The sequence below is a fragment of the Mercenaria mercenaria genome, chromosome 2 (assembly GCF_021730395.1).
Source record: "Mercenaria mercenaria strain notata chromosome 2, MADL_Memer_1, whole genome shotgun sequence".
Classification (NCBI taxonomy): domain Eukaryota; kingdom Metazoa; phylum Mollusca; class Bivalvia; order Venerida; family Veneridae; genus Mercenaria; species Mercenaria mercenaria.
Genome location: NC_069362.1, coordinates 69,228,235 through 69,251,926, shown reverse-complemented (window position 1 = coordinate 69,251,926; position 23,692 = coordinate 69,228,235). Strand labels below are relative to the sequence as shown.

General features: G+C 33.8%; 2 protein-coding genes across 6 annotated transcripts in view; one reads left to right on the top strand and one right to left on the bottom strand.

Annotated features, from left to right (window-relative positions):
* Positions 1–23,692, bottom strand: part of LOC123562262 (GPI inositol-deacylase-like) — a 92,827-nt gene that overhangs the window by 30,807 nt on the left and 38,328 nt on the right. The gene's annotated exons all lie outside the window — the stretch shown is intronic.
* On the top strand, positions 1,492–22,534 carry LOC123564219 (uncharacterized). Of its 5 annotated transcripts, XM_053536851.1 has the most exons (3): positions 9,396–9,531; positions 13,462–13,730; positions 20,113–22,534. In XM_053536851.1, exon 3 carries the CDS (start codon positions 20,151–20,153, stop codon positions 21,798–21,800), a length of 1,650 nt encoding a protein of 549 aa, XP_053392826.1. In that variant the 5' UTR covers positions 9,396–9,531; positions 13,462–13,730; positions 20,113–20,150; the 3' UTR covers positions 21,801–22,534. The 5 variants fall into 5 exon arrangements, with proteins under 5 accessions (XP_045213543.2, XP_045213544.2, XP_045213546.2 ...); XM_045357608.2 differs by lacking the exons at positions 9,396–9,531; positions 13,462–13,730 and adding an exon at positions 1,492–2,181; XM_045357609.2 differs by lacking the exons at positions 9,396–9,531; positions 13,462–13,730 and adding an exon at positions 1,492–2,470.

The following is a 23,692-nucleotide window of genomic DNA, read 5'->3' as shown; positions in this document are numbered from 1 at the left end:
TGAAACAAAAGGATAGTTACTCTAACCTTCCCCACATGAAAGAGAAGGATTGTAACTCTAACCTTCCCCACATGCAAGAGAAGGATAGTAACTCTAACCTTCCCCACATGCAAAAGAAGGATAGTAACTAGCACCTTCCCCACGTGAAACAGAAGGATAGTAACTCTAACCTTCCCCACATGAAAGAGAAGGATAGTGACTCACACCTACCCCACATACAGAGAAGGTGGAGGATCATAATGTTATTTAGGTCTCAACAACACTGTGAACACAACTCTAACCTTCTCCACATGAAAGAGAATGATAGTAACTCTAACCTTCCCCACATGAAAGAGAACGATATTAACATATTAACTCACACCTTCCCCACATGCAAGAGAAGGATAGTAACTCTTACCTTCCCCACATGCAAGAGAATGATAGTAACTCTAACCTTCCCCACATGAAAGACAATGATAGTAACTCTAACCTTCCCCACATGAAAGAGAAGGATAGTAACTCTTACCTTCCCCACATGAAAGAGAACGATATTAACATATTAACTCACACCTTCCCCACATGCAAGAGAAGGATAGTAACTCTTACCTTCCCCATATGAAAGAGGAGGATAGTAACTCTAACCTTCCCCACATGCAATAGAAGGATAGTAACTAACACCTTTGCCACGTGAAACAAAAGGATAGTTACTCAAACCTTCTCCACATGAAAGACAATGATAGTAACTCTAACCTTCCCCACATGCAGGAGAAGGATAGTAACTCTAACCTTCCCCACATGCAAAAGAAGGATAGTAACTAACACCTTCCCCACGGGAAACAAAAGAATAGTTACTCTAACCTTCCCCACATGCAAGAGAAGGATAGTAACTCTAACCTTCCCCACATGAAATAGAAGGATAGTAACTCACACCTACCCCACATACAGAGAAGGTGGAGGATCATTATGTTATTTAGGTCTCAACAACACTGTGAACACAACTCTAACATGGGATCAACTGTAGAAGCTACAGATTAAACACCAGCTATATGAATATGACAATGTTTATGTTTACAGAAGCCTTTCTTAGATATAGAGTATAGTGAGATCGAAAATGGAGCTTGATTTTAATCAGCAATAACCTGCCATTGTAAGTCAAGTTGCATGACCAACATCAACATTTATTGCAATCCATTTTATTATTAAACTTACACTATTGAAGTCAGTTAAATCAACTTGCATATTTTTGAAATACCTATTTTCTGCAAACACTGGGAATAATGTTTTTAAACAATAATTATGGTGAATTTTAATTTACCGAATTCTTTAAGTAAAACTAATTTGCATTCATGAAAGTCAGTGTTTTGTAAATATCAATATTAAACAAGTCATACACGGAAAACCATTAAAATATCCCTGACCTTAAGGTCAAAATGCATTAAGTGACTATAACTGTTCTAAACCAAACTACCAAAATAAAATACCACCATTAAAGTGATTACCTTTAATCAAAAATTGAACATATACAATGAAATTTTCACAGCTGGGTATAGAAATATTGGGTAAATGATTTTTGCCGAAGTTTTGTACACAATGTCTACAACGATTATCAGATAGGAGTCCAAATGAAAGATAAAATTGACAAAGTTTTGACTAAATGTCCATTGTATAGGTGGTACAACAATGCATAATTATAAATATTTAAAGACAATCTATGGATTTACAGATTATTCAGATTGTCATGTGGATTTTGAATGAGATTAAACATGCATGGTTGCTAAGAGAGGACAAAATGCTAATGCTTTAAGTGCTGCTTAGAGAAGACAAAAATGCTGATGCTTTAATCAAGATGTTGCTAAGAAAAGATACAGTGCTGATGATTTAAGTGTTGCTTAGAGAAGACAAAATACAGACTACTGATGCTTTAATCAAGATGTTGCTAAGAAAAGATAAATTTTGATAATTTAAGTACTGTTTAGAGAAGACAAACTGCTGATGCTTTAATAAAGATGTTGCTAAGAAAAGATAAAGTGCTGATGATTTAAGTGCTACTTAGAGAAGACAAAATGCTGATGCTTTAATAAAGATGTTGCTAAGAAAAGATAAAGTGCTGATGATTTAAGTGTTGCTAAGACAGCAGATGTTATTGATGTTTTAAGTGTTGCTCTGGCAGGTGATTTTGCTGACACTTCACGTGTTTCTCAGGTAGGAAATATTGTTGAAACTTAAAGTGCTGCAAAGGCAGGTGATTTTGCTGAAACTTTAAGCATTGCTAAGGCAGGCAATTATGCTGAAACTTCAAGTGTTGCTAAGGCGGGCCATGTTGCTGACATTTGAAGAGTTAATAAAACAAGATGCTAGAACAGTTTAGTTCATAGCAATGATCTATTCATAATGATTTTGATAAAAAAAATACATAATATAAGACTAACACAGGACAAAAATGATGACATACAAAGCTACATACAGGCAGCTATAAGTATTCTATAGCAAGGTAAGACTTATCACCAACAATAGTTCTCAGTTTTGATTGCTTTGGCATGTCATTATCTTTGCAAATAAAGATTACTTAGTCAGTAAACTTGATTTGCATATTCATTTTAATCTGACAGAGCTAATGTTTCTGATTTCAGGAAAAAATGTCAGTACCTTAATTCAACTAATATATTCAAACTGTAATAATATAATTAACCCTTAGCCTGCTAAATTTCTAAAATGGACTGGTCCATCATTCAATTTGGGCAATACCATTTATTATTTAAAGGGGTGTTCACTGAAAATTTACTAACTGAATAGCGAACAGTGCAGACCATGATCAGACTGCACGGATGTGCAGGCTGATCTTGCTCTGCACTGGTCGCAAAGGCTGAATCACTTGCCGCCAGCAGGCTAAGAGTTAAAAGCTATTTTTACAATCACCTGAATTTAATATAATTAATGTAACCTGTTTCGTCTTTAGATATATATAAAGTCAGAAAACAATAATTTAATGTTGTGACTACATTAAACGATGTGTGTCAATATTTCCTTTTAGCTATTTTGACATTATTAAAGCATTAATTACAAATCACAAATTTGTATGCATTCACTGAAACTGCAATTTGATCCAGAGGTGATTTATAATATATGACACAATCTAGTGGCGAAAATACCCCAGAACACTGCCTGTAGGTGCCAATTATCGTTTGATAAGGGTCTAAGATTAGGCAATATTCCAAGCTAGAGTTACGGTTCCTGGCCTAATTAGTCATCTAAAGATAATAAAGAAGTGTACAAGGTTTCAAACCTATAGCTCTTACAGTATTTATGAAGAGAGTACCTAAAATGTCAACCAAGAAATTTCATTTTATTTTCTTAGTACAAAAAGGGCCATTATTTGAATATTTGAATAAAATGCAAGTTAGAGTTGTGGTTCTTGACATGCTTGCCTATCTAATGATGAAAAACAATTGCACAATTTCAGTTTCAAAGCTATATAGCTCTCATAGTTTTCAAGGAAAGTACTGGAACACTTTAACCAAGAAATACCAACTAACTAAAAGGACCATAATTCAATAGAGAGTTGTGGTTCTTAGTCTTAATTATAAAGTTAACGATAATAAGCTAGTGTACATAAAGTGGACCCAAACAAACATTTTACCCAAGAAATATCAATTTAAGAGGTACATATGTAGTTCTGAAAAACAAAGAAAGAGTTCTGGCTATATGAATACTTACCTAATAATGATTAAGGATTCGATGAATATTTGACATCTTGAAATTGGAACATCATAAAATCATAGAAAGAAATAGTTGTTTTACATGAAAATTGCACAGCTTATTAAATAAGTACATTATTCTAAAATTCTAGTGCTATGTCTAATTTAATGATAGATGCTTGAATTCCTGGAAAGGGACCACGATAAGGGGCCTCACTTCTAGACAGTTCAGAGCCTTTAAAATCTAACCATTTTCAAAGAAATGTTGCACATCTTTGTTTTGATGCATTTGCAACAATGTATGAGTACTGAAATTTCGAATAATAGGAGTGATCATCTTTTCTAGAAATTTTGAAAATTGATTGTTTATATTTCTTTACAAAGGGAATTCTATTTTAAAGGGGAATAACTTCTTGTTAATATTTGATCTTTGGAGCAGTATGGGACAATGCGTTTAAACATGTATTGGACAGAGTTTATTGGTAATTCTTGCATACCAGACGGGGATTTCCGGTATTTTTACCGGTGCTGGAAAAATCCATCTTACACCCCGGGGTGTAAGATGACTCTCGTGCTTTAAATGACGTATTACGAACTACATATATGTAGAAGATTTATGTAGTTATTTATATTTTATTTCGAAAAATGGAATAAAAATCCAGTACCTTGACAGTTCCTCTTTGTTCCTGATAGTATATTTCTCGATTCAAAACACGTTATTTTATCAAAAATTCATAACGTTACGCTGCAACTGATAAAACAAAACCGGAACTAAGCATTGTTATTTGTCTTTGAAACGTCATGACGTCTTTCCTGTTTACGGACGTTGATTTCCCGCGCTTTGTTTAAATACGCTGCTATAAGAAATAGTTCTAAAAAGAAAGCCGTTCGACTGTTTTTATTTTTATTATTATATCTTGATATCGGTATGCAAGAAAAATATTCTGTCACTGGTTATAGGTGCAGATGGGAATATCTGGCTCTCGGGTAACTGTTTAGGCGGTAACTCGGTAGGAACCTCGTTACCGCCTAAACAGTTACCCTCGAGACCGGAAATTCCCATCTGCACCTACAACCAGTGAAAGAATCTTATAAGATGTTGTCGATTTAAAGACAATTGTGAGACAATCAATTTACGGTTCATATCTTTTTTATGGCATAATCATGTCTGTTTCATGAAAGCCATTACATGTTCAAAGTTTGTAAATGACAAACTGTGAAATATTGCATATTACGGACAAATAGAACAAAGAGTTCTAAAATTAAGAAATATGTAAGATTGTCATTGATTTACTTTTTTTTTTTTTCTATTTGTCCACCATACACATTTTTGACAGATAATGCTATTTGCAATCAAATCAAAGGGAAACAACTATTGTAAGCAAATGTGCATAATCACTTTCATGAAACAGAAATGATTAATCAATAAAAAGAGAATTATAAACCATGAAAATAAGTTCTTACAATGTTTTACAAACGAACAACGTCTTTATCGATATTCTAGTCATTCAATACATGTTTTCCCATTGTGTTCCGTACTGTCTCTTATTTATTTTCAAAAAGTTGTTCCCCTTTGAAAAACAATTCCATTTGTAAAGAAATGAAAATAAACAATTTTCAAACTTCCTGAAAATGATGTTTAACCTTGTCAATCGAAATTTCAACACTCGTACAGTGCTGCAAATGCTTCAAAATGAAGATGCGCAACATTTCTTTGACAATGGTGAGATTTTAAAGGTGCTTAACACTGTCCAGAAGTGTGGCCCCTTAATTTGGACCCTATTCGGGAATTCAAGCATTTATCAATAAATTGACAATTGGTTTTTAGAATAATATACCTATTTTATAAGCTGTTCAATTTTCGTGTCATACAACTTTTTCTTTCAATGATTTGATGATGACATCAAATATCCATCGAACCCTTAACAAACTTATAGCATAATAATATTTTCACAAAAAACGTAATTAACCATCGCCAATGCCAGCAATGAAGTGGAATAAATATTTTGGAGATTAAAAAAACAAACAGACAAGCTAAAAAAAATCAGTGCACTTTCACTTTTCATGTTATAATGATCTAAAAAAATCAGTGCACTTTGACTTTTCATGTTATAACAATCTATTTAATATATTATAATACAGTAAGAACAAAAAGTCTGACAACAATATATGTCAAATTTCGCTTTCCTAATTTATAACCTTTATTATATCAATCAGTTAAAGTTAAGTCAGTGTGAATCTTTCTTATTTAAATACAATACAGTGGTATCTAATTTCCTCTCTGGAGGTAAAGTCATTTTATTTTTGTTAATGTATAATTAATACAAATTGTGATTTGGATTATAAATTTACGAAATATTTTTCTTCAGACCATACAAAGGTATAAATTTTACTTCTGCTTCTTTAAACTTCATGTAAATTTCAAAATGTTTAATGAACAAGATATATTCTGAACTTTACATGTTTAATTAACCAGATCAATATGCATTACAGAAGACCACAAATAAACCAAACCAAAACACTTGAACTTTATTTGAGCCGTGCCACGGGAAAACCAACATAGTGGCTTTGTGACCAGCATGGATCCAGACCAGCCTGCGCATCCGCGCAGTCTGGTCAGGATCCATGCTGTTCACTAACGGTTTCTCTAATTGCAATAGACTTTGAAAGCGAACAGCATGGATCCTGACCAGACTGCGCGGATGCGCAGGCTGGTCTGGATCCATGCTGGTCGCAAACCCACTATGTTGGTTTTCTCATGGCACGGCTCATTTATTTTTCTGGTATCTTTCTTTATTTCTGATATTGAACTGTATGCATTTGGCTAGGGTTTAGCCATTTTGAAAATTAAACAAGTTGAAAATTTTTGTAAAAATATTGAAACAAAATGTTATAGATAGGTTTAAGCCACTAAATACAAAAGTTATATAAAAATATTGAAATAATGTGTTTAAAGATCAGTTTAAGCCTCTAAATCCAGTATGTAATTGGCTTTTGACAGACTTGGTTGATTTATAATACCCAGCAAACTTGCAGACCTGTGAAATATTAATTTAATCATTCAGTATAGTTTATCTTCGGCTGGCTCAGTCTCACTGACTTATCTACAGCCTAAAGTTTTAAGATCTGATGTCTAGAGGCTCAAACATTCTCTTCTTACTGATTTGAAACTAGTTTTTTGTGTATGCTGTGTGTAACTTTAACGTCACACATGCCTTATACTAACCACTATGAACTGGCAATGTAAAGTTTTCTGAAATACTGTTAATTTATGGCTTCAGCTCTAAATACGGCCGCGAGGTTTCTTCTCCTTTACATATGGCTGTGAAGGTGTTGTATTTCTCTACATGTACCTGTGAAGACCTATGATTGTGTTTTGCTCATTATGTAGTCCTACTGTAGAGTACAAGACAATAAGTTTGATCCACAGGGGAGGTACACACTTTCTCCATAGACAATGTGTTTGAAGTCATTCATCCTCTATTTCTGATTAGAACAGATCACTGTACTGCTACAGAATGTAAGAATACTGGTCGGTCAAAACATAAGTGAACAATATGCACTCTCGTCTAATATGATACAGCAAAGGCATATCTGTAATTACTGAAGTGACTTGAAAGTTAATTTGAAATCTCTCAACAAAATGAAACCTGACACAAAAGGACCTACATGACGTTGACCTTCATGCCAGCCCTTGTCTTGGTGATAATATTATAATTTCTACAGTGTTCTCAAAAGATAAGTATAAACTGCTTAATTATAAACAATGATGAACTGGTCCACCAATCAAAGTCTTTAGTCAATTTAAGTCCCATAGTTAAAAGATTTGGTATGATATCCTACATGTTGCATAACCAAATACAACAGAAGCACTTCAACTAAGGTAACACTACTGTGTATTCTGACAATTATTGCTTTCTTGTTTTTAGTTCTATGCATTAAAACGGAAAAATCTGAGAGCAAAACTAACAAGAGCTGTTCATAAGACAGCCAATGCTCGACTATTCGAATTGTTGTCCCAGGAGCAGGAATATTACCCTAAATGTTAAAATATTTATAAAGTTTCAATCCTGTATCTGCATTAGTTTTAGAGATAGTAACTTGCATGCAAAACTTTAACCAGGATTTTCTAAGTCCAAATGGGGGCATAATTTGCCCAAAATACATGTCAGAGTTATGCTGACCCAGTGAGGTTGGTAATAGACCTAGAAAAACAAACAAGCGGGTCATGATGACCCTGGATCGCTCACCTGAGTAATATGAGCTACATGTTTCAAATGTCAAACTGATGATTTTTAGACATTTTTTGGAAGATTTTTCTATGTACAATCAAGTAACCCCTCGGGCGGGGCCAATTTTACCCTGGGGGTCATGATTTGAACAAAGTTTGTAGAAGTCTACTAGGCAATGTTACATGTCAAATATCTAAGATCTAGGCCTTCTGGTTTATGTTTAGCAAATTTATGAAGATTTCCCTATGTACAATCAAGTAACCCCTGGGAGCTGGGTCAATTTAACCCTGGGGGATCAAGATTTGAACAAATTTTGTAGAGGTCCACTAGGCAATGCTACATGTCAAATATCTAAGCTCTTATTTTTAGAAAATTTTGAAGATTTTTCTATGTACAATCAAGTAACCCCATGGGGTGGGGTCAATTTGATCCCGGGGGTCACGATTTGAATAAATTTTGTAGAAGTCTATTAGGCAATGCTACATGTTAAATATCTAAGCTCTAGGCCTTCTGGTTTATTTTTAGAAAATTTTTGAAGATTTTCCTATGTAAAATCAAGAGACCCCTGGGGCGGGGTCATGATTTGAACAAATTTTGTAGAGGTCCACTAGGCAATGCTACATGTCAAATATCTAAGCTCTAGGCCTTCTGGTTTATTTTTTTTTTTAATTTTGAAGATTTTCCTATAGAAATCTGTGTAAAATCAAGTGACCGCGGGATCATGATTTGAACAACTTTAGTAGAGGTCCACTAGCAATGCTACATGTCAAATATCTAAGCTCTAGGGCTTCTGGTTTTTGAGAAGAAGATTTTTTAAGATTTTCCTATGTAAAATCATATGACCCCTTGGGCGGGGTCAATTTTGATCCCGGGGTCATGATTTGAACAAACTTGGTAGAGGTCCACTAGGCAATGTTTCACAGCAAATATCTAAGCTCTAGGGCTTCTGGTTTTTGAAAGAAGATTTTTAAAGTTTTTCCTTTCTGTTGCAATGGCAACAAGAGTTCTGCTTTGAATAATTTTTGTAGAGCTTCACCCAAGGAACATTCCTGTAAAGTTTGGATGAAATTGGCCTAGCGGTTTATGAGGAGATGTCGTTTAAAGTAAAAGTTTACGGACGACGGACGGTGAGTGATCACAATAGCTCACCCTGAGTCTTTTGCTCAGGTGAGCTAAAAATAAGTTTCAAAGCTATATGCCCTAAAGTAATAGCTATATGTACTTGCATGCAAAACTTTAACCAAGGTGTGACGCCGATGCCGACGCCAGGGTGAGCAGAATAGCTAGACTTTTCTTTGAATAGTTGAGCTAAAAACAAAGATAAGCTACATAAATCATAATGTTCTAAGAGCTCGTAACCTTTGTCATAACCATGAGTTGCAAATATCCTGACTGACGCTACCTGTCCACTGATCAAATTTTGTCTATTTGCATGCCAATATACTTCACGATTTGTATATTTCCCAAGCATGCCATATCGTGACATAATTAATGATTTGTGTGGCACAAACGTAACTATCTATTGATACGATTATGTACACTAAGTAATCACGTTGATAGAGCTCTTATACCAGAAGGATCGCATTTATTTTACTGATCATCTTTTAAACGGTTGTGTACCATCAGTCGCCCGTCCCTAGATTTGCCACTATAATGCCACCCTTTTCAATGGTGGAGTATTTAGACAATTTTCCACCAAAATGCCACCTAAAATGCCACCAAAATGGTGAAAAAATGAACAGGACAGTGGCAAACCTGTTTTCCACTAAATTCCACCTCTTTCCACTTGTGTACACCTTTGGGTGGCAATAAGTGGAGTATTTAGACAGTTTAACACCAATATGCCACCATTATGGTGGAAAATTTGTTTGCCACTTAATTCCACCAATAACCACCTTCATGGTGGCAGTAAGTGGAGTATTTAGACAAATTACCACTAAAATGCCACCATTATGGTGTAAAAATATTTTCCACTAAACGTCACTAACAGGTGGCAGTAAGCAGACAAAATTTCACACCAAAACGCCACTATGGTGGCAGTCCTATTTTCCACTAAATGCCACCAAATAGCTGGCAATAGTAGGAAAATACGTGGCAACTAGTGGAAATTGGCTGCACCTGCTGAATCTGAAAAACTCAGTAGTAAGCAAAAATCAAATAAATTAATATATTTTTTATTTTTATGAAAAATCAAAGACTCTTCACAAGAAATCAAAAAAAGATCTGAATGCGAGGATCAGGATGTTGTCAATGCAGTCTTATTTTTTCATATTCCAGGATGGCTTAAGTAGATGGTGAATGACTCTCCAAATTTCACTCCTTTGGTGTAAGGCCATTTTTCCAGCACAAAATCTGTAACAGCAAACATACAATGTCATCTATTAATAGATTTTTAAATTTTTCTAACATTCTGAATAATTTTGCAGAAAACTGTAAATTCCTCTAGAAAATATATGAAATCGAAAGACAAAACTGAACTCACTGACATAACAAAGAACTCTACAAACTTAATCTATGTCAAATACTGTGAAATCATTTAAATTCGCTGGCATGAAATTTCAAGCAAACGTAAAAAGGACTGTTTCACGCGGGCTTTAATTCACACATTTTCAATTTATAAATGAAAAAATAAATTAAAAAATAATAACAGCGCGGTCTTAAATTCATGCATCGGTTCTAGCGCGAAATACGCGAAAATTCGTCCTACGCGAATAAAAATGATTTCGCAGTAATATGCAACATCTTTATTATAACTGTAAGAAGTTTCATCAAAATCTACATTGTAGAAAAAATTCTATTCACTCAAACGGTTACATTGTTTTGTGGAAATATAATGCATCTTGAATCAGTAACAAGAACTTGAGAATTGATGAAAGATGTGGAAGCACCATTGCTCTAAGGTGATTTTCACCTTGTGTCAAATTTCATGAATATTTATCAATGGATTACTTGTTATGTAGGTTATGCTGTCCTGTAGTGATCTATATTTTTGTAAGGTCCATCAATAGATGCAGGAAAAATCCCTATTTTTTACCAGATCAAGGGGAAATACTTCTTTTACTTAGTAGGTAAATAATTGAGCAGTGTTGAGCAGTGTTAATGAGCTTATCATAATTACATGAGGTTAAGTGATTATATAGACAAAGCTATAAAAATATTTTTCCAATTACATGAATTACAAGCATTTTCAGTTAATCCGACGGACAGATAAAAAAGAAAGGACAATGCCAAAAATAATATCCCTCCGCCTTTGACACTTGGGTTTTTCATCACATTTATAATTAATATTTATCGTATAATATGCCAGGAATTTCTATTAATTGGTGTATTTCTTTAAAAATTAAGGGTTATTTAAACATAAGCTTTTATAAAACATATAATATTTACCTGATTCAAAATTATCTTGATAATGTTTCTTTTATGCAGTAATAAGCTGTATGCTGCTCAGGTATATACAGTCAGGCAGGCATATCATGTCACAAAGTTGCACTTTTTTCCCAGAAGGTACCTGGTATGAACAGTTTAAAGTACATATTGTATCCTAAGTGCTAATTAATAATGTAAATAATTACAAAATGATACAATTTTACAACAGTGTTATAAACATATTGAGCTATATTCAAGAAAATATATCTGGGATTTATCCATCTGCCAAACTTCCTAAGACATAAAAGGAGATTTGTTGACTTTAATTTCAAAACAGTTTGGTAAATGTTTTTAAAATTTCCCAAGTATTTGTTAAGAGTAAGTAATTAAGACAATGTTAAAGACAGTAAAAATTTAAAAAAAAAAATAAACAGTATAATATTGTTACCTCTCACAATGTGTTTCCAGTTTCTCCCAGGCGGACTCATCAAATGCCAGATTTCAAATTTGGTATTACTACACAGATAAATTGATTCCACACATGTACTTTCCTGGTCACTAAAGAAGGTGTCAAATCCTTAAGTTGAAAAGCTATTGTAAAAACATCCTTTTTATAAACACTTCTTTTTTTTCAATTCATGAAGAGAATAGGCAAGAACTATTTCTTTGCATCTGACCGATGTTTGCCTGCATAATATAAATCTTAACTGACCCAAATTCCACCTGGGGTTGTTTCTATACATTTGTGTGGGAGCTTGTAACTTGATCTATCATTAATCTTATCTTAACCAACTTTCACTCATGCAGAAATAATACACTGCAGACACATTTAAAAATGATCTTTTCAGATTCACTAGTACAGCCAATTTTCCACTAGCTGCCACCTATTTTCCACCTTTTCTGTCTTTCATTGAATATAATGCAAAGCTATAATAAGCAATAAATATTCTGTCTCACAAAAGAAGGAAAATTCAAATTTTCTGTATACCATTTTGAATATTATTTTTGTCCAGCTAGAGTCAGCATAATTTATTCTCATTTTAATGAAACCCTTTGAAGAAGGAGCCTGGGTATACTGTTTTGCAGATGTTGGTCAGTCTGTCGGTCATTTGGTATGTTGACCAATTGGTTTCCGGATGATAACTCAAGAATGCTTGGGCCTAAGATCATGAAACTTTATATGTAGGTTGGTCATGACCAGCAGTGACCCATATTGACTTGGAGGCCAGTAGGTCAAAGGTCAAAATCACAGCGACCTGGAACAGTTTAAACAGTTTTCCAGATGATAAAACTCTAAGTACCTTGGGCTCAGATCATGAAATTTTGTGAATGGAATGTTGCAAATATAGCTCAGTCCTCCTGGTTATTTTTTTATTAGTTTGCAAGATTCAAGTACATAACTGGAAACAGTTGATCGCGGATGTTATTGAAAACTTTGAGAGGCCCATAGAATGCTACATAAATATCTACCTAGGGCTTCTGATTTTTGAGTCAGTAATTTTTAAAGGTTTCCATTACAAATCATAGAACCGCTTTTGCCAATAACTAGAATCCGGGTCAGATTTCAAACTTGGTAAGAGTCCTACTAGCATGTTCAAGCCAATATTATTGGATTGTTTAAAGGGAAGTAATTCTAAATTTTTCCTTCGTTGCACATGGAACCAAGATTCTGCTTGACAAGTTCTTGAATAATTATGTGGTGCACGGGAACATTTGTGTTTCGAGTGATTGACAATGTGCAGTTTTAGCAGGGGTTCGTGTCAAAGTAAAATTTGAGAGTACTGTGATGATCACATCATAGCCAACCTGAGTCTTGTCAGGAGCTATTTTCAACAGTAATCCCAATGTCTTATGTATTCATCTTTTTAAAATCAACATCACACAAATAGCTAAGTTTTTTTTTACTAAAAACAAGAAATAAGCTAATACCTAAATTCCTAAAGCTCTACCCTTTCCACCATGAGCAAAAACTGATGACCCTACTTCCACCAATTTAGTCATTTCATACCACATAAAAAACTCACGATTTGATATTTCACCAATGCACCTAATCCCACCAAATAAAGTGGTTTTGGTGGCAAATTACACTTAGGTGATACAAAATACACTGAATTAACCCCTAAATGCAGACTTATGCCATATTCACATCCACATTTTTTTATGAAATAAAAAGGTCATGGTACATCTAGTCCAATCAGTTGATCAATTTTGAATGAACGCTTCAGTTTGATATGAGGAACACTTTCCATTTAACATTATACTTAAATTCTTTGGATCAGGGAAAGGGTGTTTGGTAGAAAGAAAATAAGAGAAGATATTTAATTAATATTACACGATAGTAATTACAGTGAGAAAAAAAAGAACTCACTAAGACTTGAAATATTAAATATTTAAGTGAGCAAATCAACAGCAAAATGGATTGTTTCAATCAGGTTAAGTGGATAAATAAACAAAGAAGGTAAGGCTTTTATTGACTAATTTTTTTCTATAAAAAATCAAGATAAGTATAATCCAATTTTTACAATTTATTAACTTTTTTGTGAGAAAATCAAATCATTTTCATTTTACAACTCTGGAGAGAAGCAGTGTCTTACACTGAAAGTTTCTGCATACAAATAACTAATTAACAAAAGAAAAGAAAAAGTAGGGTCAATCTCATGGGTTTTCATACATTATATTCATATGACAAAACTTCAAATACATAATTTAAAAGCTTTTATGAGTCTGCATAGGCTTAATTGTAAAATGTAGGCCTACAATATATCAAGTTTCTACAATTTTGTAAATAGGATATAATAGTTTCCTCAGGAGTATGCACATTTTTTTTACTAGATTCATTTTAAATTTCAAAACTACTTATTCCATTCTAATTATCAAGTGAAAGAAAAAAGATCCAGCCCAACAATCAGATGAACATAACTTAATATTAAATGCGAATGAATTATAAAGGGTCCTTTAAACTGGCATGACGTAAAGGCATTTAAGGTGAAGATTTATGGCGTGTAAGTATATGATTACAGTGAAATAGACACCTTTAATAGCATTTCAAAAATCTTTACAAACAATATTCCACTTCAAGGTAGATATTCCATTTCAACATGATATGTAATAATACTTAAGATAAGCAAATAGTAGCGGAAAATACATCCGGTGGCAAATATACATTCTAAATGTAGGCAGTTTTTTTTAATGTCCAGAAGAAATGCATGACAAGCCATTTGCTGAGCAACTGAAAATCTTCTAACACAACATGGTTTTGTTACAATAGCACCTGCACATTCATGTAGCAACAAAATTAGAACAGTCTATAATAATTTTCCAGATTGCCCCTTTCTTAAATCCGAATAAATTGCCCTATACATGTATGTACCAGACTGAGGGCTGAAGAAAGGACAAGCAACAAACGGACAATGTGAAATAAGGTGCATATTCTCTTCTAATGCTTTCTGGTTTTCACTCTCCACTCAGTGACTAAAAAAACACTTAAATTGTTTTAGCTGGGGTCAAGGACCAAACCTATATAAATGAGACTACAGTGAAAGCAAACCCAAACCAAAATGGCAAGCTTAATTAAACTTGCATTATAACAAGTGTGCAGCAAACTTGTTTCAGTATGCAGCAAAATTGCGATTGGAAGCATCGCAACCATTATCTAAGCTTGCGCGAACTCATTGGTGTGCTTTCTACAACCTATTTAAAATCTTGCAAGCTTGTAAGGTTGCACACGCTTGCGATTGGAACCCTAGCGATCTTAATTGTGACTTTGCAAGTTTGCACAATCATAATAAGATTGCAAGCTTGCACAATCTTCCAAGCTTACCCACACTTACATGGGTGTGGACAAAAACACTTGCGAGTCTCTTGCAACCTTGTTATGATCCCACAAGCTTGCAACATACACTATCTTCCTCAACCTTATTTAGGTGTGTGAGACAGTTTAAATAACATGAGAGTCAAAAATTTAATTATATATGTACTTCCTTTAATTTGACAAACTGCACAGTTTATAAAACTTCGGCACCTTCATGAAACAATACAAAATGTATTTGTAGTGATCAGTAGATAAAGACTTAAGAATCAGGGACAAATTTTTTAAAACAACGTATTTTGCATATAAAAATTAATATTGGTTAAATATATTACCTCCCTTTTATACGATCATGAATGAACTAAAGGAGTTTTGCAAATAATTTCTAGGAGCATCGCAAGCTAACGTCGCAATCTTTTAAAATTTAGTAATTAAGATGGGCAAACTGTCCGCTTGCATGCTTGTGACCAACAGCAAGACTTAATCGGCAAACTAAATTTCTAATGTGAGCACTGCAAGCATCAATTACAATGCCTGCAACTTTAAGCTCGAAAAATGCTTCAATGGTCAAGTTACAAACTTTCACAAGGCATTGGCCGCATCATTGACTTTTGTTTGGGTATAACAACATTTACAAATTACTGTGTGTTTTAGGTTGTTTCAAATTTAAATAAGATGCCAATATGTTCAAAAGCAATAACTTTAAAGCATATTAGTGGCAAGAGCCCAAGTTTAAAAATGCATAGAGCGCAAATCTGAATTTAACACCAAAACTTACAATACGCCCGATCAAATGAATCTATAATTTACAAAATCAGACAAAAAGTTTACTTTATGGAAATCAAGACAAAATAATAGAAATGTAAAAGGCAACTAAATCTTTCATAGAAATTAACCATGACAACTAAAATGATTTGTAAACATATAAGTAAATGTACATTTATATAAAACTTTAAATATTTGTCAATTATTTGAACAGAGATTTACTAGCTCTAAGACATTTTTGCAGCACTATGCTACCATTCATATCTAAATAAAAGCAAAATCACACAAAATTAAAATTCTTAAATGAAATGGTTTAAATGGATAATATACCAGAGTCTAAGCTATATTGTTAAATAGAGGAAAAGGGCAAAAGATGAAATGTCTTAAATATGTATAGAAAATGTAACAAAAAGACATTAAATCATAAAAGCTGACAGAATTAAAGCCCTTCCCAGAAGATAAGGCAGTAAGTTTAATATCAGTGTATTAAAGAAAATGCTTTCTTCATATCCTTAAGTCACAACTTTATATATTTAGAGTAATAGGCACTACAAGAAGCAATGTATTTGTTGTTGTCCGAAGAGTTATGTATCTTTTGTTGGGAAACTTCATCTTATTCCCTCTATAATTACAATGGTTGAAAGGCTTAATACATTCCAACCTGTGATAAGCAGCCACCTAAGAGAGCAACAACAGTTTGACTGCTAAAAGCAGGTAGCTGCTTAATACAAACTGATAAAAGAACAAAATGTTAATGTGGGAAGCTGGCTAACTGACTGCTTACGTCAAGTTGCTGCTTAACACAGGTGGGTGCTAAGACAGGTTCAACTGTTCTGTTAAACACTGTTATTCCAAGAACAATCTGTCTAAGAACTCAGCCAATTTGAACAGTCCAGTACCAGCCTTGGTTTACATATTTATATGTGGGTGACTTCTGCACCCCTAAGTTAAAGTCCCTGATTACTATGGGGTATGTTTCTATCGTGATTATCAATGCTCAGGCCTTTTTTGTACTGATTAACTGATATTACCCAACCTTGCATATACCCTATTTACTTCTACAGACTGAACCGCGACATTTTAATCCAGTATCTCTTGATACTTAAATGTGAATGTAATGCAAAATGTTACATAATGATATAGAAGAATTTACAAATCACTGCAACTTAGAAAGAATGTAAAATATATTTTAACAAAAAAAAAAGAGAAAAAACTAGATCGTAATCTGATTCTTGGCTTATATAATACGCCATAAACTTTCATAATCAAAGATTATCAGATTAACATTTAAATAAGCATGATTAGATTAGCGTTTATTTTAGAAACACACTCCTTGGGGTATACGTTTTTAACAGAGAGACACAACTAGTAACAAAAGAGACACTTTAAATTTCAAAAGTTGCCAAACTGAAGGATAGCTGATTTAGAGTGTGTATATTTTTATTATTTGTTTTACCCCTGGAAGATACAATAACAATGAACAATATGTGACAATTCAGACAGGATTTAGTGTCTATTCTGGCTTAGTTAATGCTGGTACTTCAGGAATTCTAGGCTGGATTAGTCAATACACAGGGAGCCGACCAATAAAACTGGAAACATGTCAACCGACATCGCTCCTGATGGTAAACACTGAATTATTAATGATAAAATACAGAACATTACCTTTTTCCTTTTCCCTATGAAACTTACTTCTGATTAATATAGCCCAATTTAAGACGCATAATTTATAATAGCCTTATTTTGTCTGTCTCTGCTATTCTGACCCATGATGTAGTCAGGATATTACAAGTAAATTGCAATATATATTAGAATATTTTTTTCCTAACAACTCACTTAAGTTAAACAGGGCATTTAATTTTTTTATAATCAAATTCTTGATTTGATTAAATTTCATGTATCTGTGTACAGTTCAGCTACATATTTGCATATTATTCAATATTCATTCCCTCATACCGATCATGATTTTCCCATGTTTTTGCCATTGCTAGGAAAACTCATCTTACATGTTAGGGTGTAAGATGACTAACGTGCTTTAATTTATGAATGAATGCAAAAATTCATATGCTGCTTAAAGTTGTGCTTTAAGGAAAAGCATTTGTTTTACTGTATTTCTTCTTTATAATGAAGATTTCAGCATGCAAGAAAAAGTATCTATCATCTGGCTCTTTGAGCCACTGATATGCGGTAACTAGGCACAGCATGATCTTGGTCTGCACTGGTTGCAAAGGCAAAATCACTTGAAGCAATAATTTTATTATTTACATCTACGATTATATTTCATGCAAAAAAAGCTTTAATCCTTGATGTTATCAATTTCATTGCATATTGGTACATTACAACCGTTTTAGACTCGTGATCGGCTTTTGAAAATAAATAAATAATTTTCACTATCATAGGTCTGTATGGCAAATCAATTCATGCATTTAAATGTGACTGGAGACTCTAAGATATCATCCTTTCAAAATTAATTACGTCAAAAGTAATAAAGAGATTAGAATTTTGCATTAATTTGTCGAATAAAGATTACATGCCAAATCAAACCTACACCTTAGATGGACTGCGATTAAGGAGTTCAATGCTATTATATAAAAAAACTTTGATTTCTTAATCTCTAGATGATAAGGTAAATCTTGCAAATCTGCATAATACGTCACCAATATACTATACTTTATTTCATGCAATTTTATGTAAATGAGAAATCTTTGAAAAGCAGAGCTTCTACGATTATGCACTTGCATTTTCCCATAAAAGGTAACATGGGATATTTACTAACAAATTTTCAACAATTCAGCTAGAGCTATAACTAAAGGTGATTAATACCACCTGCAGGGAAAGTTAAATGTTGTGATAATGACCTTTGACCTTCCAGTGTGACCTTGACCTTGACCTTGGATTCAGTGCTGTGGATTTTGTCACATTGCATGGTGTCTGGATGAGGCTAACAAATGACTCTAGTTTCATGGAAATCCTTCCAGTGGTTAAGAAACTATAAAGCAGACAGAAATTTGAGCTATTATATCTTTGACCTCTAGGTGTGACCTTGACTTTAGATTAAGTTTACTGGGCAAGTGTACTGCAGGTGGTCTTGAGGTACTACATCATGCTAATTTAATGAAAATCTTCTTAACCGTTTAAAAGATATGGGGCTGAAATGAATGTAAGCCACTTGACATTTGACCTCCAAGGGTGACTATGACCTTGGACCAAGTGGCCTCGGTTTGAAAGACTTTTACACTTATTCAAAAGCTGTGTCACAAAACAAAATTCATGAAAGAATACCAAATGTCAAAAAGAGCCATAACTTTATGAAAAAAAAACAACAACAACAAATCAGAGTTATGGAACTTGAGTACTGCATGTCAGATCATCACAGTGAATGATTGTGTGAAATTTAAATTCATTTTCACTGGTAGTGCTATCAACTTGGATTATCATAATGATGTTTGAAACTTTGTGTAATAAACCTTATTCATAATGGATTTTTTTATACTGAAAATTATGATTGTAAGTTCACAAGTCCTTGTCTCCTCAGATCTTCTCCTTTTTGTTAATTAACTGAATATTTAAAAGCCTGTGAAATAAACAGGATTACATAATTACAATAAAGTTCAATGTAATAAACTAATATCTGCAGACAAAATCTAAAACCTAAAGACAAAATCATAGCCACTTGAACTTTAAATGAACAAAGTAGTATCAAAATTCAATATACAGAGAGATATAATTGATTAGGCCGGTATAATGTATTGGACTCTATCAGAGTAATGATCTTGGTCCACTAAAATGTTGGAATTTAATACCAACTGACTGCATGAAATAAGTTTATCAAATCAAACCTGTCATTAGGGTTCACATTGATCATGATTATTTTGTGGTTTATGTAGGAGGTAATTTAGCATTATATCATCAACAAAGTGGAGATAACCTTAAAAACATTTTACTATATAAATATAATCATTTTAATATTGATCAATGCCAACTCAAACAGAGATTACCAGGCTCAGACTGAATTTCAAAAATGAATTTGCTCTTAATTAGTAACCTATACTTAGAATACCAAAAAGGAATCATCTAATTCAGTTAATGTACGATAACTTCAACTATTTTCAAGACATAAGATCTACACCTATTTAATAATGTACATGTATATTACTTTCTTTTCCTTTTGTTTTAGACAACATTTTTTTTTGTGTAAGAATAACTAAAAATCTTTTATCTTGAATAGCTTTAATCCAATAATACTGTACATCATTTTTCATTTCAGATTTGTCCATTATAAGGGAAGTAGAAGTGCTAGAAATCATGAAGGAATTTCTTCAAGAAGATCCAGGGATCTCCTCTGATACATACCTTGGAGCTAGAATGAATCAGAAAGCCCTTGACTTCCACACTCAACTCCACGACTGGAGTGAGGCACAGAAACTCTCAACACTTGCTAGCAAACATGCAAACATTTTAAGTACTGTGAAAGATGGGGAGGTGTTCCTGCCTGTGAAAAAATTGGCCCATATTGAATACTGGACAAGGCAGGTTAATAGGTACTACAGACCAAACAGAGCTTGCAGACCTAAATCTGGCAGTTTTATGAAAATTGATGTAACAAAATACAATATGAAGGTAGATAAAAATGAGCCAAGCCGTAGTAAGTCTGCTCTATATCCGCAGCGTCAGAGGCCTGTAACTGCTGTTACCAGGCTACCATCAGCACCAAGGAGACAATTTTTTGGAACTGATGTTCATACTGTAAATAATAACCTAATAGATTCGCAAATGCACTATTCAGCTCAAAGGAAAGATCTTTACTCTGCGACTACAAGAAAGTCTATGAAAAGTGGAAAAGCCAATGAACTAAAACCCGAGCTATTCGAAAATGGTGTCAGTGAAATGAATGGCTCACTAAGAGCTGACACTGAATCTGAAACTATAACTGTAATAGAAAATACTGACAGTTTAAAAGTAAGCGACCCTGAATATCACGGTCACAGCCATATCGATACAGAGGTCATGCAGCCACAAATTGTGTCAAGGTCATGGTCAAATCGAATGCTTAATGTGATCTCGATTGATGACTGTAAATTAACATGCAGGTACAGACCACAGATTATCAAAGAGAACCACCCAATACCAGATGATCTAGATGCTATGCAAAAAGCTAGAGCAAACAAACTAAGATATGATAGAAAGAAAGTAACTGACAATAAAGATAAGGTTAAACCTGAAAAGGAAACAAAAGTAGTAAATGGCCATGAGGCTGATGATGAAGCTGAAAATAGTGAGGATACTGTTGATCTAGTGGAAAATTTAGAAAGCCTGTGTATAGATGAAGGAGCTTTACATACAAACAATAATAACACTGCAGATGCTTGCCATATTGATACTGCACAACAAAATGCAACAGAACCTGAAACAAATAATTTAAACAATGAATTAAATATAGGATTTTCAGAAAAAAATATTAAAGATAAAAGCACATCATCTGAAAGCACTGAGAAATCAGACAGAAGTAATCTCAGGCTTCAATTTGATGTTGACAAAAATGGGAAAGGTCAAGTGCAAGAAGAAAGAAATCCAAGCTCTCAAGGTGCCAGTAAAACAAGCTACGGACGTATCACAACACTTTACTCCAATTCCGAGACATCAAAGTCTAAGGCAAAAGATGGGAAAAAGAAGAAGAAAGTATCAAGAACATCTAGAATCAATTATGCTATAAATGATATGGTGCACGAAAGAAAGGTGATGAACTCTTTAGAAAGAGACTTTGACACTAGGACTGCAGAGTTTGGAAGAACAATTGTTGAAAAAACTGAAGGCAGTGAAACATTTAAGAAAATCCATGCTAATCTACGCAAAAAGATAGATGCCTTTGTAGATACTCATAGTGCTGTTAAAACTAAAGAATTTTATGAAAGAAGTCGTTCAAACAGTGCTAGAAACTCTGTAACAAGTCCATGAATAATGCACAACGATATGAATCACAATATAGCCATGAATGTTGCTCAAGAGTATAAATCAGAACCAAAATATTTTGCTCAATAGCCAATGACATCATTATCAATAGGTGGAAGTGTTAAACAACAATAATCTTTCAAAACTAACACACAATCTGAGCTATAAACAGTCAATAGTGTATGTTATATTAAGCATTTTAATTATACGCAAGACTGCAAACTCTGCTTTCATAATCAGTACATGACTTTTGATCATAACCAGAACATACTGCTTGATCATAACCAGTGTATGAATATGCTATAAAAAATGACTCATAACCAGTCTGCAAATACTCCTATAGTCAATTTTATGAACAATCAGATAGTGTGATCAACATTAAACATTAAACTATAACCATTCTGCAGAATCTGAACTGTAACCAGTTTTATGAATTCTGCTGAACAATCTGATCCATAACCTCTGTGAAGTGTACGACACACTTTGAACCATAACCACTCTGAACTGTAACCAGTTTTGTGAATTCTGCTGAACAATCTGATCTATAACCTCTGTGAGAGTGTGACACACTCTGAACCATAACCTCTTTGTAAAGTCTGAACTGTAATCAGTTTTGTGAACTCTGTAAGGTTGAACCATGACTTGCTTGTAAATTACGTGATACTTTTGTATTTATAGTATGTGAAAGTCAATAAATATAAGTGGCTATATAATACAGGTGGTCACTAAGATAGGTTCAATGGTATTTTAGTACTGGGTACATTTTTATGCAATCTCTCAAGGCATAGGTATGTTTTTGACAACACAGAAAATGACATCACTCCACTTTTAGCTATTTCCAGAAGTAAAGAAAATAAGAAAATGAAAGTAGACAGGCTAAACTTGAAAACGAAAGTAGCCTTTGCATTGGTCAGGGGTCACAGGCAGGGGTCACCCCTTCAAATTGTCTGTGCGTGGACTTCTTTTTTTTTTTTCTTCTTTTTTTGGCTAATGTGGACTCAATTTTCAGCATTTTCTAACGGTTCGAAAATACCTAGGCTTTAGCATGACATGTCAGCTTTTCATCTACAAGAACATATTTCAACTCAGAATAAACACAAATCCCACAGGGGTCCCTAACAGAGCAAGGGTACATAGAGATTTCTGAAACTTCGTCAAAATCGCTCAAAAGGTCCTTTTTGATGTTGTCTGAAAGGGTCAGTATATGCCTCGGATGTAAGATATTTCTGTATTTGAGAGCTGCAGACCTAGACATTTCAGAAATATTTTCAAAATGAATTTTGTGTAATAAATGTTGACTCTATGGAAACATGAAAGGGCTATCAGATGCTAATACGTTTTATTACATTATAGAATTGGTGTGGAAAGGATACTGTGAAATCATTAATATTCGTGGGGGATTAATTTTCGTGGATTTCGTGGTTGGACTCAACCACGAATTTAAGTCCCAATGAACAAACTGTGCCCCACGATAATTTTAATTGTACGCATTGTCGCCAAAAAAGACACCACAGCCGTTCGATCTGATCCGTAGTTGTATGCATGCGGCAGTACTAACCTGCAGCTTTCGTGTGTATTATAGAGGCTCCATTAACGATAAACATAGGTATGCGTGGAAACAAAACAGTCTATTTCATTTAGAAATGTACCCGTGGTTTGTTTATGAAATGCTTGTCAAAGTAAAAGTAGATACAAAAATAGCAGTTTGACGTAGCATCACATGCCAACCGCACTATAATACGGCTGTTATTTGATTTTTTTCGGCCCCGCTATGCAATGTTTATTTTTGTAGTAAATTACTTCGAGTTTGGAGCTATTAAATTAGAAAATCTAATTGCTAGATTTGCGTCTGGTGCATTGATACTTAATTCACATTACACATTTCTCGGCAGGAAATA